General features: G+C 36.0%; 2 protein-coding genes across 2 annotated transcripts; one reads left to right on the top strand and one right to left on the bottom strand.

Annotated features, from left to right (window-relative positions):
• Window positions 1–9,724: 9,724 nt before the first annotated feature.
• Window positions 9,725–10,399, top strand: LOC136222880 (transcription factor MYB73-like). Its single transcript, XM_066010565.1, has one exon. The coding sequence runs from the start codon at window positions 9,725–9,727 to the stop codon at window positions 10,397–10,399; it is 675 nt and encodes a 224-aa protein (XP_065866637.1).
• Window positions 10,400–11,355: 956 nt separating this feature from the next.
• On the bottom strand, window positions 11,356–14,856 carry LOC136222879 (protein DEFECTIVE IN MERISTEM SILENCING 3-like). Its single transcript, XM_066010563.1, has 4 exons — window positions 14,740–14,856; window positions 11,871–12,062; window positions 11,479–11,796; window positions 11,356–11,359 (listed from the first exon to the last, which is right to left on the bottom strand). The coding sequence occupies exons 2-4, from the start codon at window positions 12,029–12,031 to the stop codon at window positions 11,356–11,358; spliced, it is 483 nt and encodes a 160-aa protein (XP_065866635.1). The 5' UTR covers window positions 12,032–12,062; window positions 14,740–14,856.
• Window positions 14,857–19,386: the final 4,530 nt, after the last annotated feature.

Genomic DNA, 19,386 nt, shown 5'->3' with positions numbered 1-19,386 from the left:
CTTTGAAAATTTTGTCATATTGAGTTATTATTATTATTATTATTGTGATATTTACGAATATTATACACAAACAATGAGAGGAAAAAGAAAAATGCAAGAAAAGGGAAAAAGAACTTGTGGTAAAAAAAGCAGCACGTCAAGGTCTCCCTTGATCCAACTGTTGGCCTGCTGGCCTATGATTCTTTATCTAATATATATAGCTTGCACAACACAAGCAATAATAAGTTTCAAAGGTTGGTATGCTTGTAAATAAAGCCACTAATTAAGCAAATGCATAATGTCAGAGTGGCTTGAGCTTTTGGGAAATTAAAAAACTAATGGTGTGTTGAATCTGTATGGTACACGTTGGAAGCCCAGTGGGTATTTGCATACACTTTTAGTTCAATCGGTTCCATGACACATAAAAAGCCAACCAAAATGACATTAGGATTGACATGGTTTGATTCTTCCATCAATTAGTGCTCAATATCTAGTTATACATTTTTAAATGTCCATTTACATATTAATTAATGATCTCATGAGTATACAATTTGGCATTTCAAATTATGGTGAATCCATAATTTTCTATTTGGCGTTACAATTATTGCATCATTTTAAAAACATGATATATAGTATACATCGTGTGGATATAAGTCCACATACTACTTTATTTGGCATCATGTTTTGAATATCTTAAAAATGAGGATACATAGTAATAGTATACATCAAAATTAGGTTAAACGACTATTACAAATAAATCTTATGTTATTTTCTGAAACAAAAAAAAAATTAAGCATACCATATATAGTTTGGTTTGTATATATTAGATATAAGTTATCATTTAAATCTCTATATGTCATATTTAACACTTTTAGCCTGATGTAATTTAATTTAATTTGTCAAATTTTCTACTAAATCAAATCTCATTTTGTTGGATTAGAACAACCTTAAATAGCTTATTAGTTTTAAGAATAACAACTTACATCGCCGAGCTTGGTAGCATAAGCTTGTGACCCAAATGGGGGGCAACAAAGTGATGGAACATTACTATGGCTCAAAATTCCAGGCTCATGCAGCTAACATCTGGCTGGTCCATTCCAAGCTGAGAGTTTAACCATGACCAAGGTTGAGATGACTTGGTTCCTAGAGTGGAGGGCACCACGCTAGGCTGGCTTCATAGAGCAGCGACAACCTCCTACTCCTAGAAGTGGAAGGAATACAAGGTGGTGCTACCCGAGCCCACATGGTCTAATGAGCCAAGCTACTGCACCATCACTTTTTTGTTGATCAGTTTAACGAATATTCATCAGGTACAAATCAGTTAACAGTTAAGTTACACAAAATCCTATGTAATCCAATAGGATCAACAAGCTGATGTATATTAGTCTTTAATATTAGTGTTGTGAGAATTCCACATGGAAAGAATAAGAATGAAATTTGTATTTTATATTGTCTGGAGACATCTGTATTGTATAAAGACATCTGTATAGCCTGGAGACATCTGTATTTTGGAAAAAGGTAAAACAGTTTTATAATTGTTTGGCAACCAATACTTACACAGTATGGTTTCCCCTAAGGTACACTATGGTTTCCCGTGAGGTACACTACATGGTTTCCCCTAAGGTATAATATGTTTTCCATGAGGTACACCATGGTTTCCTCTAAGGTACACTATTGGTTTCCTATGAGGTACTGTTGTCCTAAAATGAGACTCTAGCAAGTGCATTAGATACAAGTAATAAAATGATAAGTCCAGTATCGTATCCACAGGGATTGAGAATCAAAGTTTACAAGAAATACTTTGTAGAACATGGTGTGTGTCTGTGTCAATTCTTAAATTTGAGAGGTGTTGTTCAAACATAAACAAGATCAGATCTTTAGTTGATTTCAAAGAGTACTTAATGATAGAAAAGGGAAGAACAGGTCAAGCACACCAGAACAGGTCACTTTCAGTCTTTAAACATCCTATTTATTCATGAATGAAGTAAAGTGATGCCAAGGTCTCTGTTTTGATGCTCACTTAAGTCAACTCTTGTGTGTTCTTAAGATTCTAAGACATACTGCAACCTTAAGCGTCCCCAAAGTTGGTTCTTTCTTGCATTACGATCTAAACAGTATTTCTCTAAAGAAAACCCTTGATGCAACCTCCTGACATCTCTGTTTCGGTGTTGAATGCTTGACTAATGGTTCCGTGAAGATGAAAGCAGTGTCCTATCATGCATCTAACACTAACATACATGCATTTAGCAATGGAGTTAAGGATTTGTCAAGCACATCATAATATATCAACATTCATTCATAAATAAGATTAATAGAAGACTTACATAACCAGCCCTAACTGGCCAAACCCATTCAAAACGACTACTCACTCATAGTGAAGAGTGAATAGCCACCATTTTCCACAGACCTCCATTGGAGGCGTCATTGTCCTAAGAGAGCTTCGCCTCTCTTCAAAAGTTCTAACTAAAACTGATTGTCTCCAAAAGTAAAAAGGTGTCATTTTTCCTTTCCTCGACTACGTCTATATATAGGAAGAAAAACGAACCATGCCACAAAATATTACAAAATAAGATTGTTTTTCCTACTGTTACCTAACACTAGGGAATGATTAAAATTAAGTTAACCCTTGAACACTCAAGGGGTGATCCGTCTTATCATCATGTTGCTTTCCTGCCTTTCCTGCAACTGCTGCCACGCCGCACCCATCACTTGTCTAGTCGCTATCCTTCATCGGGTACACAGTGAAAATCCGCTGGATCAAAGGGCGCTCAACTCCTTACGGTTTGTTGCAAAACAGGCTGTGTTATCGCCCATTTTGACTTGATCAATACAATTTGCATAAAACACTTATAAGTCCATGTATTTCGGAATATTTTGCGTGAAACACACATAAAATGTTATTAGAATGTTGTTTAATTATAGTCATATTCATGCCCAACAAATACCCCCAAATAAAATCCTTACTTGTCCTAAAGTAAGCAAAAAGATAATAATAACACAAGAAAATAGTTTTAGGCATGAATAATCAAAGGAGTATTTACAGAAAGAATTTATGCAGAAATAAGGGAAACAGAATTATAGGAAAGTGATTTAAACAGAAAGAATTTAAGAAGAATAACTTTTTGAACAATTTGTGACTGCTAATGAGGCTTTTGCTAGAATCAAAATTTTAAAACCCTTTCTTATGAAATTCCTCAAAGCTTCAAATTGAACCTCAATCCTCATTTAAACCACCTGTTAAGCTCCAAGTGCCTCACTAAGCTTAGGAAGATTCACACACTCTCAAATGGCCTTTGTTGCCATAGGGGAAAGTATCATCACTTCTCAGCTTAGTACTATGATCGCTAGGTTATGACATTGCTCATTGGCCCTATCTCGATGGATCAAAAATTTTACGATCATAGTCAAAAGGTCTTGACATGGGTCGTACCGTTAGGCTAAGGCTAAGGTATGGACGTGAATTGGTAATTTAAGTGTATGAATTTTCTACATGCAATGCAATTTTACCATACTCGGCACTTAGCATAGATCATTACGCACAGCCCGTTTCACAATATAAGCCAAACTATCCCATGAATACACAAACATAATTATCCAAACATTTGACTTTAGTCTCAAGATGTTAGCATTTGTCCAAAAATTTAAGAGACTAATTCAAACACTTTTCTGTTATCTTTTTAAAATTCCTATTCATTCCTCAAATGTCATCATTTCACCGTTTGATCATTATAAACACAGATTTTCTCAAAAAAATTTCATTTTTCTTTCTCTCGAGCAGCTTTTCCTGAGCATGAGACAAATTCAAGGTGTTTTTGGGATTACAGTGAAGGGCATTGGTTCCTTAAATCTGTGTTTGCGAAAGAATAGGTTAAGGCTCAAGTTGGATATCCTAACAATGTGAGTGCGAAGCACATGTAGGCTTTTTGTGGAGTGAATTTGGGATCTAACTGCCTTTTTGTCTTATGATCATCCAAAATTTTACCATTTTGATAGGGCAGCCAAAGCAATACCTACCTAAAGACAATATGCACTAGCCCTCTCATGAAGAATCATCGCATTTTCATGCTAATGTAGGCTCAAGTTCTCACATTTCAGGGCTTTTGCATTGGAGCAGGAGATTCTTTAAGTGAAGATTGAGTTAAAACTTGAAAATTTTTAGAAATTCACGATTTTAAAAGGGAGCTCAAATAATAAAACAAAGCTATCACCTCAAATTTGCAATCACAAAAGCACAATCAGTTGCGAAATGGATCAGAAAGTGAAATGATTACATAAACACATTATGCGATTTGCTTAACAAGGACGTCAAGATTTTATTAGAGGGAAATTTGCTTAAACTTATCATACTACAACAACAGCACGCTTCATCTTTTTATCATGTTATGCTCAAGTAGATTTGTAGTAGTTTAAACACATGCAATCCACCCCCCAAATAAAATTAACATTGTCCTCAATGTTACTCTAACAACAGGATAAAAGAATCATAACATGATAACATGGGAGTGTAACAATAAAAACAAAGAAGGGTTATAAGTGTTACCGGATGCTTGGATAACGACAAGTTTGAGGTTTTAGACAAGTGGGGAACGAGAGGAATCAACCTCTCGATCCTTAGCAAGAGCGGCACCATCCCCTTTCGAGGAGGTAGCGGCATTTGTTTTAGGGACATCAGATTTTTCTCTTACCGGACTTTTAACCGAGGTACCCGAAGGACTTTCCCGCCCATGCTCCTCTATACAGACATGCTTCAGCATATCCACTTCTTGTTGCAAAACAGCAGTTTTATGCTCAAGAGCATGGATCTGGTCTCGGTTAGCCACATTCTGCGTAAACAAAGCATCAAACTTGCAAACAATATCATCATTGGTGAGCTTTGTACATTTCTTGTAAAAAGCGAGGTCTTTTTTGGGCGCAATCTGCTCGGACTCAGAGGAAACAGACACAGTAGGTTCACACTTTCTCTTGTGGCTTTCAACTCTCCTTGCTTCAACGAAGTCGGCCATCCATACCCATTTCCCATTCACCAGCTTCCCAAACAACATGCTTTGCAGGCTCCTTAAATCAATCTGGTCAGGGTGGTTCACCACAGTGAGCTGGCTGCGATCCTCTAGTTTAAAAACCCCAAGTTCTTCTGCAATCCGAGTTACAATGCTTCCACAGCAAATGACCGAGGAATTCTTCTTTCCGAAGTTGCTGATGTACTCCCCAAACCAATAGCCTAAGTTCATTCTGGGCCCGATCGACATACTCCACAAGGCCGTCAAGTCAGCATGGGGAATAGTAGCCTGGTTTTCTCGGGCAAAGATGGTTCCCGAAACCAGTTTATGCAGGTAGCGGATGGCATAGTCATCAATATTCGACGCTTTGGAAACACTACCGTCATAGCTTTGCTAGCCCGAAATAGAATGCCAGAATGCTGTTGGGTCAAACACCTCAGGAGTCTGAGTAAATGCCTCCTTGTAGCCTTCAGATTCCAGATCATCATCGTCCGTAGCACCCAGTAAACTGTTGAACGTATTCAACGAAGGCCGCTACGTGTGAGTCATTAACCTGAAGCTAAACTTGCATTCTTCGTCGGGATCTGTGATATCTGGATTGTGCTTAAATGTGGCCAAGAATTCTAATATGAGTTCTCTGTAGGCTAGCTCAGTCATTTCAAAGAAGCAGTCGAAATGGCCGGCCTCCATGAGCCTCCACACACACTGATCAAGTTTGAGCCTTTTTCCAGCAAACTGTCCTCACAGGCCCGAATTCGAATTGCGCAAGTTCCTCATAATATTTTTGCATGGCCGCATCCTTGAACTGAGCAAGCTTTTTCACCAATTTTTCGTCCGGAACGAAAGCAACTGAGCCTGTCCCCGCCATTTTTCCTTTAGCTTTTTCTTTCTTCGATGAGCCCTCAATTTTTACCTGCTTACCAGAGCCACGAGTTCTCATGCTGTGCTCAAGTTTAAATAGGGTTTCCCAATGGTAAAGAGCACAGACCATGCGGTGACTAGTGAAAAGGAATGTATGAAAAAGAATTCAAATCGAGCAAGGGACCGTAATGAGGTAGGTCTCCTTAAGTAGGGAGAGGAGATGGAACGGTCTGTTGCCAACCCATCTTTATGAGGGCGGTCCAAAGGACGCCACCTGGACAAATTGGCAAAAGGCGCGTACCTTCGAATAGACCCTTGGGTGACAAACGGTCACGCTTCAAATTTTGAATTTAGTGCTTTATTTTTATTTCTATTTTTGTTGTTGCATTTTTTGAATTTTTCGAAGTCTAAAAGATGTTTGTCGAGGGATCCAAACATAAATTTTCGTCTCTCAAATCCATGCTTGTGGGGGGCAATTGTTTGCACCATAATTTAATCTTTTGGCTTTTAATTATTTTTAATATATTAATTGGCTACGTCTAAGTATATTTTTCCAAAGTGGACATCAGGGGAAACTTGAAGTGAACTTAGGGGAAACTAAGAGCCAATTAATATTTTAACGTGTTTTTGTGAGCCAATTAAAAAGCAGGAAAGTTAGAAGGTGTCAAAAGTAATCCATCGTGAAAGTCAAAATGGAGCAGTTACTCAAGACGTGGGCTGAATGTGGAGAATGTGACTTAGTGGAAAGAGGCAGGAAGTTACCTCCAACGTTTATAAAAGGAAGAAATCACGATGAAGCAAGCCCAATCAACCAACTCAACAACTCTACAAACCCAAGCAAAAACTCTAGCAAATTACCTCTAGACTTCAGCATTTTTACAATTCTCGATTGTTTCCTTACATAATTTTCAAGTTCAAGTTCATTCAAGCTTCCAGTACATTTTTATTTTTATTTGTTGTTCAATCATTTTCTGTAAGGTCGGTATCGTTTTGATAATCGAATCTTTAGGAATTTTCGGTCTCTTTAATTCTTACAGTCGTTTGATATTTAGAAGTTAGAAAGCGCACTCAATTTCATTCCATAGTTTGATAATACTATAATTATCTGGCACGCCCGCAATTTCCCACGAAAGAGCCAAATAATACTAAATAATAATATTAAGGGATAAACATCAAAATTGATCCAAACATTTTATGACTATTATTAAACCTTGTTAGGATTGTAACGTGTTAAATCAACAAGTAAACAATAATGTTCAAATTTTTGACCCTAATATTTTACAAATATTATGAAATCTTGTTGGGATTGTAACGTGTTAAATCAACAAATAAACAGTAATAGTCAAATAGATCATGTAAGGAATTTGGTCAGTCACCATTAAATCCAATTTTGTTAAATTTAAATATTAGAATAATTTTAATTTCCACCGTATGATTTTAATATGCCTAAATCTTTTTTTTTGGTAGAAAAGGAAAAGAAAAACGAACAACAACAAACTACCCAAGAATTAGCCTAGGGAAGCTAACCCCAATTCTATCTTCTAAGAGAAGAGGAGAGATGAAACTAGGGGAAACCGGAAGGGTAGTAACGCCTAACGTCCCTTCATGGCCCGCCGCCGCCAAGCGATCAGCAACACGATTCTGCTCTCTAAAAATGTGTCTGAACTCTACGAACTCAAAGGAGGAGCAAAGCCTTTTAATAGCTTTGATGAGGTTGCGACTGTGAAGACCCATAGAATGATTCTCAGAAATCATTTTGATTGCTTCCAAATTATCAGACTCCACAGAGAGCCTCTTAACACCCAGCCTTTTAGCAAGATTGATTCCAGTAAGAATAGCCCAGAGCTCCGCAGAAAAGGAAGAACCCAACCCTAAATTCTGGGAGAACCCAGAAAGCCAGGCGCCCCCTGCATCTCTAAGCACACCTCCAGCCGTAATCTTACCATTACTGAGGCAGGAACCATCAGTATTCAGCTTCACAACCCCCTCTCTTGGCCTGCTCCATCCCACGAGATGGACATCACAACACTGAAAGGCTCTGGCAAGTGACTCTCCTTTGAAACTATCGATAATAGAGAAAAGTTTTTTCGAGAAGAAATCAGCTAAGTTTGTCATAAAAACCGTTTTATCTCCAAAAATCTCCTCGTTTCTCCATTTCCAAACTTGGTGACAGATAATAGCAAAGAAAATGTCACCATGCTCCATGTATGGAAGCAACTTTCCTCTAACACCATCAGAGAACCAGTCGACCTCAGAATGTGCCATGAAGGAAGAGAAAATATGGTGTGTGAGAATTTTCCTCCAAACCTCTTTACTATTAGAGCAATCTCTAAGATCATGGCACAAAGTCTCAACATGGCCTCTGCATCTACTGCAAGCTCCAGAATCAGCCAAGTGCCTTCTGTGCCTATCCGAATTAGTAAGAAGCCTGTCCTTAACGCCCAGCCACAGGAAACTCCTAATACGGAAAGGAACTTTAAGGGTCCAAATCGACTTCCACACATCCGAGGGAAAGCTTCAAAGGCCGATTTGCAAGAATAAACTCCATTGTTAGTCAGCGCCCAGCAGTGCCTATCCAAGTCTTCCTCTTGATTACTCATCTTCACTCCCCGCATTCTAAGGAGAGTCTCAAGGCTAAAGAAAGTATCAAACTTTGACCAGATCCAGTCCCCTTCCGACTCAACCACATTGGCAATCCTCCAGTTGCGTATATCACTAGGCGGAGGGGAAGAACACACCTCAATTAACGGTTTATCCCCAATCTAGTTATCAAACAAGAAACTAATGGACTTACCATTCCCCACCTCCAGGCCAACTCCTGAGCAGAACTCATCAAACACAGCACTAAGTCCTTTTCAGAGGAAGGAACAATTAGCAACTCTCTCTTTCGGACCCCCGAAGATTTTGTCTTTCCGATACTTACCACAAAGGAGGCGAACCCAAAGAGAGGAGGGGTTTTGCCACATACGCCAAAGGAGTTTCATTAATAAAACTTTATTATTGTCCTTTGCTTTCCTAATACCCAGACCTCCAGAATCTTTAGGCTGGCAAACCTCACTCCAAGGCATAAGATGGATCTTCCTGCCCTCCGCAGCTTCCCCCCACAGGAACCTACGGTTAATCTTGTCAAGATCATTAAGCACAGGATCCGGAAGCTTACAAGCCTGCATGATGTGATTGGGAGCAGCACAATTAACAGATTGAATTAACGTGAGGCGGCCAGCGAGAGATAGAGTCTTGGCTTTCCAAGTGGCACACGTCGAATTAGCTTTATCCAAAGTCTCTTTGAAGGAGCCTTTAGACACACGCTCACTGTGGAGGGGAACGCCCAGATACTTTCCAAGAGAATCAGTAAGAGGAATACCTGAGAGATCACTTCATCTAATCGTATGATTAAAGTCTAAATAAATAAATTAATATGCCTAAATCTAATCATATGATTAAAGTCTAAATAAATAAATTAATGAATAAATAAATAGGTGAATAAATAAAAATTTCAAAATACCTTTGAAAAAAGAATTCACAATGAATTTTTTTGTAATGAATATTTTTCATTACTAAAATGATATTTAATTAAAATAGATAAAGGAAATAAATATTGTTTCCATATTCTTAAAAATATTCCATATCCATAACATCAACATATTCCTTAATAAAAATAATGATTGCAAATATATAACACTAATTTATAGGCTAAAAAATTTGAAAAAAATAATAAAAAATTATTACAGTGTATTGTCTTTGCAAAGATGTCCAAAATACCCTAATCACAATTGTAATATGTGTATAAAAAGGAGGGGAGAATAGCTTAATCAAACTTTATACCGGTCTCCACCAGAAGAAAAAATAGTTCTTTCTTTCCCCTATTTCTTCTCACTTTTCTATTCATGGCTTCTTTCAATGGTGGAGATTGTATCAAAGGCCCATGGAGTCCTCAAGTAGATGATACTTTAATCAAGCTAGTTAAACAACACGGCCCCAGAAATTGGACTTTCATAAGCACCGGAATTCATGGCCGCTCAGGAAAATCATGCCCGTTACGGTGGCTTAATCAACTCTCGCCAGAGGTTCAGCACAGACCTTTTACTACAAAGGAGGATGATACCATTGTTCAAGCTCACGCTATTCACGGTAATAAATGGGCCACAATTGCTGGACTGTTGCCTGGCCGGACTGATAATGCCATTAAAAATCGTTGGAAATCTACTTTGCAGAGAAAACGCCAGGCCGAGTTCTTGTCTGCATCATCCAAGTCTAACTTGACGGTCAAGAAGATGAGTCTTGACGTTTCATCTGAGTCTAGGTCTGATTCGAGAGCGAAGAGGCTGTGTTTGGGTGTACGAACGGATTATAGTTGTTTCAGTAGGGTGCCTGAGACAGTGTGGACTTTGTGTCCACCGGGGGATGGGTTGGTTCTGGGAACTGCTGTGGCGGAGAAGGGAGGAGAAGAAGGCGGAGACGCTGAGAAAGAGGAACAGGAGGAGAAATGTTTGCTCAGTTTACTGCAAAAGATGATAGCTGTTGAAGTGAAGAGTTATATTGATAAATTAAGGTTAAAATGAGACAAGACTAGATTTATAAACTCTTCTTTTATGAGTAATAATGTTTTTAAGATAATTAGGATAAGTTTTTTTTACTACAAGATTATCATTATCTCGTATACATGATTTAGAAAATATTACAAGGAAATTCAATTTGGGGTTTTTATATTTTTTGTCACAACACGATTTCAAAAATAACTTGTTTGATGCAATTACTAGTTTTTTTAATCACAAATACACGATTTAAAAAATAACTTCTTTGACATTATTATCTTTATTTTAGATAAATAATCAGTTTTGATCAACTTTAAACATCTGCTATCAATATGCTATCACTTAGTCACGATTTTATACCTAACTTTTGACATCTTCTATCAATATTTTTATTTTGTTTTTCCCAATTGTTTTTTTATCTATTCAATTTAATTGTAACACCAAAACTTAATTAAAGTCCAATCGTTGCACTATTGAGAATCAATTTCACTTTCAGAAACTAGTAAATTATTTATCCAAATTAATCAAAAAGTATGCAAAAAGAAAAACCCATAATAATTTCACATAATGCAAAAACTTCAGGGTTTATGAAAGAACTTAAGGAAAAAAAATGGCAGGAATAGAAGACTTTTCCGAGTTGCTATCCTGATAAGGATTTGATTCCCCCTTCTAAGGTCGCTCCTAAGACTTGAACCCGTGACCTCTCGGTCACACAACAACAACAATGTTTACCGTTGCGCCAAGGCTCACCCTTTGAATCGACCATTCTAGACAAAATAGGTATTTCTTTTCCTTTGTATGATAGTTGTACAAAAATTGGGGGAAGAAAAATCCATGCACCAAATATCATGAGTTGAATTTGGAAGGTCATAGGCTAACGCTATGAACCGTATAGGTGGCCTATTATAATCGAATTATAGCACATACATAATTCTACAATCTATCACGATTCAGAAAGACATTTCTTTCTTAGTGCATTTAAACTACCTACATGCAGAAAGAAAATTCCGAAATACCACAAAATGAGATATTGTAAACAAATGAAATTCACCATTAGATCCAATTGGAAGACAATTTCATGTCAATAATGAAAGCAAAATACTTACAGATTCCCCAAGGAAAAGAAACCATTAGGCTTAATAATCCCTCCATCCTGTGAAATTGCTCCATCACTTATAAGTGGAAGAGCTAGTAGCATCTCCTCCCTACTTTTATAAACTTGCAGACGAGAAAAGAGGCTGTAAAATAGAGTCTCTTTGAGGCCATATACATCAGATACATACAACAAATTCATGTAATCCACATGGATCATGTTAACAGCGAAACCAATAAATCCAGGTGGGCACTCGCCATTAGGCAATTTTGGCTGTAGAAGATCAAGCCTTCTTTGAGGGTCATCATCCACAAATTCACCACAGTAAGGTCTACAAGGGAAAAAAAGTTTGTAATTCAAGAGCTGAATTCCAAACAGCAATAAAGAAAAGAAAGAGATACATGCCTTAAATTTTCGAGACAAATGACAAGAAATCGACCATCCAGAGTCCGTCCGATAGTAGTACCAAAGACTCGAATTCCAGAATCACTATTTATATGGCCTTCCTTGTCATAAGTTTCAAGAGCTTTAACACCTTCGTAAGTCTTGCAAACAATTCCTAGCATTGTCTCTACTCCTAAGTACTCTGAAAGAAGTCTGCAATTAAGAAAGAATAAGTAAAAGTAGATTGAAAACAGTGCAGATAACTAACAACAACTGCATTATCATGCAGCTCTTTAAAGCAAAGATCAGCGTGGCAGTAAGTACGGAGGCATTTCACTGATTGAAAATAATAAGAGCTCTTGGAATTGTGGAGTACATAGATTAACTGACTACATTAGAACAAGGAACAGTATGCTATATCAGCAAGGAAACTAATCATAAGACTTATTTCATAGAAGAGGAAGAATCTACATGTTAGATAGATAGTAAATTTCAATAACAGATAACATGCAACTTCAAACTATCCTGCTAAGATAATCATCATCCACCTTGCCCTAAGTAGCAACAATACCAAGCACATCGTTAGTGAATGCGAGTTGAGGTGCATGAGTACCATGATGTGTTGTCAGCTGACACGGAATGCCTGCAGTAGGAGGTCTTGCGGAGTGATACTTACAAAGAATAACTAAAGGAAACTTGTCAGTATAAAAAAAATGAAAATGGAAAGAGATATTATGCATCACAAATCATTATACACATAAAATCTCCAAACAATTCTATCATCTAAAAGTAAATCCTTTTATTCGGAAACACTGGCTGGAAGTTGAGATAAAAAAACTGCTCACACTATAAGTTCTGAGCTTTGGATTGAGTTACGGGTCCTTGACTATGAAATCAAGAAGTAAATCTTCTTTTCTTTTTCGACCTAGCTTACCTATAATGAGAATTAATTTCCTGACCTCAGAATTTGTTTTTCAAATGAGGAGTACAAAAGGCAGACTTGAACTAGGACTCCTGCTCATATTATCATTCAAACTTCCTAAATAAAAATTCTAAAATAAAATCATACCCCTATTAGAATTAAAACTTCCTAAATAACAATTCTGATAATAAATTCCTACTCCTCAAGGACTAAGACTTCCTAAATAAATAACAATTATGAAACTAGTAAGTCCTAAACCTAATCAAAATAACGATTTATTATGATATAGACTAGCTACAACAGTTTTAACATTGCCTTCCCCTACAAAAATGAGTGTGATCTCATGCACAAAGATGATAACTGGAGCTACTTTCACCAAAGCATCAGTTGGTGATAGGATCTTCATCATCTGGTTCTAGTAAAGGTTCATACTGATGTCCTCATGTATATGATTAGTAATAATTATAACAAATCCTCTTAGTCTTTCGTTTCTCTAAACGGTCCTTCCACTGTTGGCCAACAGTCCCATCTTGATAATTTCTCTTTTTTCATATAGCCTTGGCAATTCAGCAGACTTATGCAACTCTACTTTAACCACTATTGTGCCTTTCAGCCCACTCAGGAATATTCCGACCTCCTGTTTTGCCATCGAAATGCTCATCCTCGCGTCCTTACCGGTAGTTGTTCAAATCGTCCTAATCCTCAATTGTGCCTATCTGTTTAACTTTCACCAATTCTCCAATTGTATCATCCTGGATTGATGGTCCAAACCTCTGGATTGAAACTCTTCCAATGTCAACTGCAGTTTACCCCTCTCTTTGTGAATCATGATTCAGCACCTCCTTCCAAGCGGAAGGAAGCTAGTACCACATTTTCTTCTTCAACAGTGTGTTGATGCTTATTAAAATGCTCACACATATGCAACCAACCAGCTCAAGGGATAATATGACCCACCAAACTTAGAAAATCCAGTTTCGAGAATTTTGGAAGCAGACCTCCTCTGCGGTCGTATTCTACTGTCCACCCTCCAGTCTCCTTCCTTGTTGTGATAATTTCTAGTTTGAGTACCATGGCCTCCACCTTTGGCCTGTCTTTGCAATATGAAGCTCAAAAAGGCTTCAAACTGTTTTTCCACATTACTTGATTCAGCCATATCTCGCTCTAATACCACTTTGTTAAGCTCCTAAACTTTGGATCAAATTACGGATCCTTGAACCTTGAAATCAGGAAGTGAATCTTACTTCTTTTTCTTGCGAGCTAGTATGATGAGAATTAATTAATGCAGCTCCTTAGAGAGAAACCCGGATCTCTATGATGAGAACTCCTGACCTCTGAATTTGTTTTTCAAATAGTACTTTACCAATGATAAATGGTTCCTTTCTATAATAGTACAAAAGGCAGACTTAAACTATGATTCCTATTCTATTAGATTTAACACTTCCTAAATAAAAATTCTGAAAACAAACTCCTATCCTATTAGAATTAGAACTTCCTAAATAATAGTTCTGAAAATAAACTCCTATTTCTACTAATACTAAGACTTCCTAAATAAATGATAATTCTGAAAATAACAATTTCTAAATAAATTTACTCTGATTTAGACTAGCTACAACAGTTTCCTAACAACATCATTTTCGGTTTATATCACCAAAAACTTTACTGAAATATCTTGTCTAATTAAATTAACTAAAACATTGAAGGAAACAGTATATACGAATGACAGATCTAAACATTGTCACCACAGTAGTTAAAGCACCTGGAGAACCAAGAATTAAAAACAGGTGACTCAGTTGAATTTGTTAGGTAGCTACCATGCTTAAATTAAAAACCATTACACTACACAACATAAATTTGTTCCTAGATGTGCTTTTATCCAAGTGAACAGCACATGCAAATACTTCTTAGCTGAGTAATCTTCAAGAAGAACTAATCCTCTAGAAAAGGCACAAAAAATAAAATTTAGCATACCTTGCAGATCAAGTATTGAGGTTTCTAATTTGTTTCATTGACTTTTCAAAATTTTCAAGTTATCCTCATGCTGCTTGATTTTGATTCGTGCTGCTTGTAGATCATCTTGAAATTTCTGCAAATGTTACAATTTAATAATTAGTTCTTTGACCTACTTTACATTGTAAATAAGCTCCAGTAACTTAAAGGATGTCTAAAAAACGAACAAATTGCAATGTGAAATTTCTGTTTTTTTTTTACAAATGTCAACTCCATAAAACAAAATATAAATAAGAGAAGAATTGCTTTTGAATTACACCCACATCACAACAAAATGTAAAGATGCTATGCAAACTGAAAACCTTAGAATTGTATGTGATGGATTGGGCTTGCATAGAACCACCATTTTGCATTTCATTACTTGGGATAATACTAGCTTCTTCTTTCATTAGAGCTCACAAATCCTGCGGAAACACTGTACGTAAGAATTACAGTTGAAGCAAAAGGATCGACTTAGCATTTGCAAGAACATATCATCTCAAAGAGCAACAAGAATATGTTCCTTACACAAATAGGTAAAGCAAGGCACATTTGTATGCATCACAGTGCACCTCAAGAAATGATAAAAAGCCGACAAACAAAAACCATATTTACTAATAATAGAAAATGGTCATAGTAATCTTCTGAAATCTAAAGGTGATAAAAGTCTAAAACATATGAAGCCTCAGACATAATTTCTTTATGGTCTCACTACATATAGTGAACAAATTAAAAGCCTTCAAAGCTTATGCTCTCAATTAATGTCCTAACTATTGGAAGATGAAGTCATCAAAATTAGCTACAAAGTTTAAAAGTTCTCTACCATTCAGAAACAATGGCTGACAATTTAATTTCTTTGATAACAACAATGCAAGCATATACATGGCTTCTACTCTTCTAGATGTCAACCCATATTTGAAGTTTTTACATTTCAAGCTGTAAATTCCATCTTTTTATGCCTTTAACACTGTGAATGATTTAAAACCTGGATTCATCTTAGGGCTATAGAAAACTTTCAAAATATAGTTCACTAAGTGAAGCAAAATGAAGCAGGAAAAAACAAATAGCGAAAAAGGGAAACAGAATCCAGCCACACTAATCACGAGCCTTCTTAGGGTCTCCAAATTTATCATTCTCATTTAAGCAATAATTCAAAGAAACTTCCATGATTTTCAAACAACAATCACAATGAAAAATCATTTTCCAAGCCAAGAGCATACAACTTTCACCAGAATTACAGCTCTACTATGAAGCACCGGTACGGGTAGGCTCGATACGGCAAATTTTATATATAATTAATAATATATATATATCATTTATAATGAAAATTCAAAAGATACATAAATATATAAATCACAAATCATATTCACAAAGTCATTATAAAAACAGAAATAATACTCTCAAGTCATTATAAAACCACAAATAACATCTATAATATTAACTAATAAGTAATTAATTCATAGCAGATCGACCAGATGAGAGGAAAAACTCGATCAAAGCAGATCCACCAGATGAGAGGGGTCGACTTGAACAAAGCAATCGAGGAAGACAACTGATTGCACAGAACCACTTAACAGAAGAACTCGACCAGATGAGGGAAAAGATTTAGGAATTTCAATTTTGTTAGGGTTCAATCGCATCGCACAGAAGAGATTTTCAATTTTAGTTTAGGGTTCAAAACTAGTAATCCTGAGATTATTTCATTTTAATCCTTATATTTTTTTAGTTTTAAAAAAAACCCTTATACTTTCGAAGTTTTTTTTAAAAAAAACCCTAAAATATCCCCGAAGTGTCCTTGGTGTGTCCCCGCATATCCCCTCATTTAAAGAAAAAGGGGATACTCCCAGGCGTGTCCGTATGTATCCCGCGGAATCCCCTCACCCGGAGTATCGGATACGCGTACGGTGACCTCCGGAAAGTATCAGTGCTTCATAGCAGCTCTAAGACCATCTCCAACCTAGCATCAAACCGTATGCATCAAAATACGGTCATTTATCATCAAATTTGATGCTCCATCAAATTTTTTGATGGAGCATCATTTAATAAAATAATATTATTTATTTTCTTTTTCATTTATTTTATATACATAAAAACCAGAAATCAAAAATCATTTAACACTAATAATCAATCCATACAAAATCATTTAACTCTAATAATGATGAAATGGGTTGGAGTAAAAACATTGTAGCAACATCAAAACAGAGAGAGAAAATGATGAAAACATGGTTTGATGCAGTAAATTTGATGAAATGTGTTGGAGATGGTCTAAGCTTGGTTAGTTGGAAACTGAAAAGAACTGTTCATTAAACCTGAAAGGCAGTATTACCATCCATACGTGATTCAGATCAACGCGGTTAGGTGTTGACACCAACAAATTTAACTTGTCAAACTAATTTTTGTGACTCACTTATATACCAAGTAAAACAAAATTCACTTGAAATTATCTGATTATCGATTTATAAACATCCATAAAAAACAATTTTTCTTAGCAAGAGGAATTGAGTCCAATTTATATTAGAAAATTGGAATTATCCCAATGATCAAAGAAAATTAAGCAATTAAAAAGAACCAGACGACAGTTCAAAAAAAAAAAAAAGGACCAGACGAATTCCATCTTAAATTACAAAATGCACAACTGTAAAATTATGGACACTAATTTGGTCGCTCCAACAATGAGCTTACCCAGAAATATAAGTATAGAATTCCTGAGCGTTAAAGACCTAGGATGGCCAAACAAGAAGACTGTACAAGGCAATGAACTGTGGCTCTGGGGGGTTTAAGTCAACTTCCTCTCAAATAAAAAGCTAAATAAATAATTGGGTAAATTCCAAAACCCACCCCTGTGGTTTGATGTTGTTCCAAAAAAACTCTTGTGGTTTGTTATTACAAAAAAAAGGACTGTGGTTTACGCCGTTAACCAAAAAACGGAAAATGACTTAACGGTGTTAAAATGCTGACGTGGCACAGGGGTAAGGTTGGAAATTCGATTTTTTTTTTTTAATTTTTCTTTTTTCTTTTTCTTTTTCTTTTTCTTTTTTTCTTTTTCTTTTTCTTTTTCTTCCCTTCTCCCTTCTTCTTCCTTCTCTCCTCCTCCTTCTTCCTTCTCTTCTTCTTCTTCTTCTTCTTCTTCTTCTTCTCTTCTTCTTCTTTTTTTTTAAATTTCTGAAATTTTATTTTTTTTATTTTTTCTTTTTATTTTTTCTTTTTCTTTTTCTTTTTCTTTTCATTTTCCTTCTTCTTCTTCTTCTTCTCCTCCTCCTCCTCCTCCTCTTTGTTCCCTTCTTCTTCTTCTTCTTCTTCTTCCTTCTTCTTCTTCTTCCTTCTTCTCCCCTCCTCCATTCTTCTTCTTCTTCATCCCTCTTCTTCTTCCTTTATTTTTTTCTTTTTTTTTTAAGTTTCGGAAATTTCCAGATTCGGAAATCTGAAAATTTCCAGAAATCTGGAAATTTTCCAGATTTCCGTCGGAAATCTGGAATTTTTCTGAAATCTGGAAATTCCAGATTTCGGGAAAATTCCAAATTTCTTCGAGTAAGGGAATTTAAAAAAAAAGAATAGAAAAAAAGAAGAAGAAGAAGGAGGAAGAAGAAAAAGGAAGAAGAAAGAAGAAGGAGGAGGAGAGAAGGAAGAAGAAGGGAAAGGAAAAGAAGAAAAAGAAAAAGAAAAAGAAAAATTAAAAAAAATAAAATTTCAGAAATTTAAAAAAAAAAGAAGAAGAAGAGAAGAAGAAGAAGAAGAAGAAGAAGGAGAAGAAGAAGAGAAGGAAGAAGGAGGAAGAGAGAAGGAAGAAGAAGGGAGAAGGGAAGAAAAAGAAAAAGAAAAAGAAAAATAAAAAAAAAAATCGAATTTCCAACCTTACCCATGTGCCACGTCAGCATTTTAACACCGTTAAGTCATTTTCCGTTTTTTGGTTAACGGCGCAAACCACAGTCCTTTTTTTTGTAATAACAAACTACAAGGATTTTTTTGGAACAACATCAAACCACAGGGGTTGTTTTTGGAATTTACCCTAAATAATTTAAATAGTTTCTTTTTTGAAACCAAACAAAATGTTATTAAGAAATTAAAAAAGATTTATTACAAACTATAGAAACCAACAAATCATGGATAGAAAAATCACTAAAGAAACTAGCATTGGACCGAGCATGCCTAGCCATAGCATGAGTCGCTCCGTTCGCTAATCTCGAGATGAAGATCACAGAATAATTTAAATAGTTATTGAGTTTTGTCATAGTATTGTACTATTAGGTACTTGTGGTTTCCTAAATACACTACCACTATGTTTAACAGAGGTGATATACGAGGTGAGATAGGGATAAAAATTGGCTCTTTATATACGTTGTTTGTTAGAGGGGATGTACAAGGAAGGATAGATGGGTCGAACTCCAATTAATTTTATTTTTTTTAAATTTATAATCATAATCAATGTATCTCCCACATGATTTTTTTTCATGTGCGACTAACACGTGACATTGAGTTCCCTTGCAAATAGTTCATACCATCATTTCGGCACCATGAATGATTTTATTATGGTCAAAAGCAAAACTGAAATAATTTTGTGGCTTAATATATCGCCAGCTCTCTGAACTTATCCATAATAGTAGATTGGCTCCCTAAACTTTACAAGTGTCT

The sequence above is a fragment of the Euphorbia lathyris genome, chromosome 3 (assembly GCF_963576675.1).
Source record: "Euphorbia lathyris chromosome 3, ddEupLath1.1, whole genome shotgun sequence".
Lineage (NCBI taxonomy): Eukaryota > Viridiplantae > Streptophyta > Magnoliopsida > Malpighiales > Euphorbiaceae > Euphorbia > Euphorbia lathyris.
This window is presented reverse-complemented; position numbering and strand designations above follow the sequence as displayed.

Excerpts from the sequence above, each read along its gene's own strand:
- LOC136222879 (XM_066010563.1), bottom strand. The coding sequence starts at position 12,031 with ATGCTAGGAATTGTTTGCAAGACTTACGAAGGTGTTAAAGCTCTTGAA. Across the intron at positions 11,797-11,870 it reads ATTTGTCTCGAAAATTTAAG|ACCTTACTGTGGTGAATTTG; the intron begins GCATGTATCTCT and ends TTTCCCTTGTAG.
- LOC136222880 (XM_066010565.1), top strand. The coding sequence starts at position 9,725 with ATGGCTTCTTTCAATGGTGGAGATTGTATCAAAGGCCCATGGAGTCCT.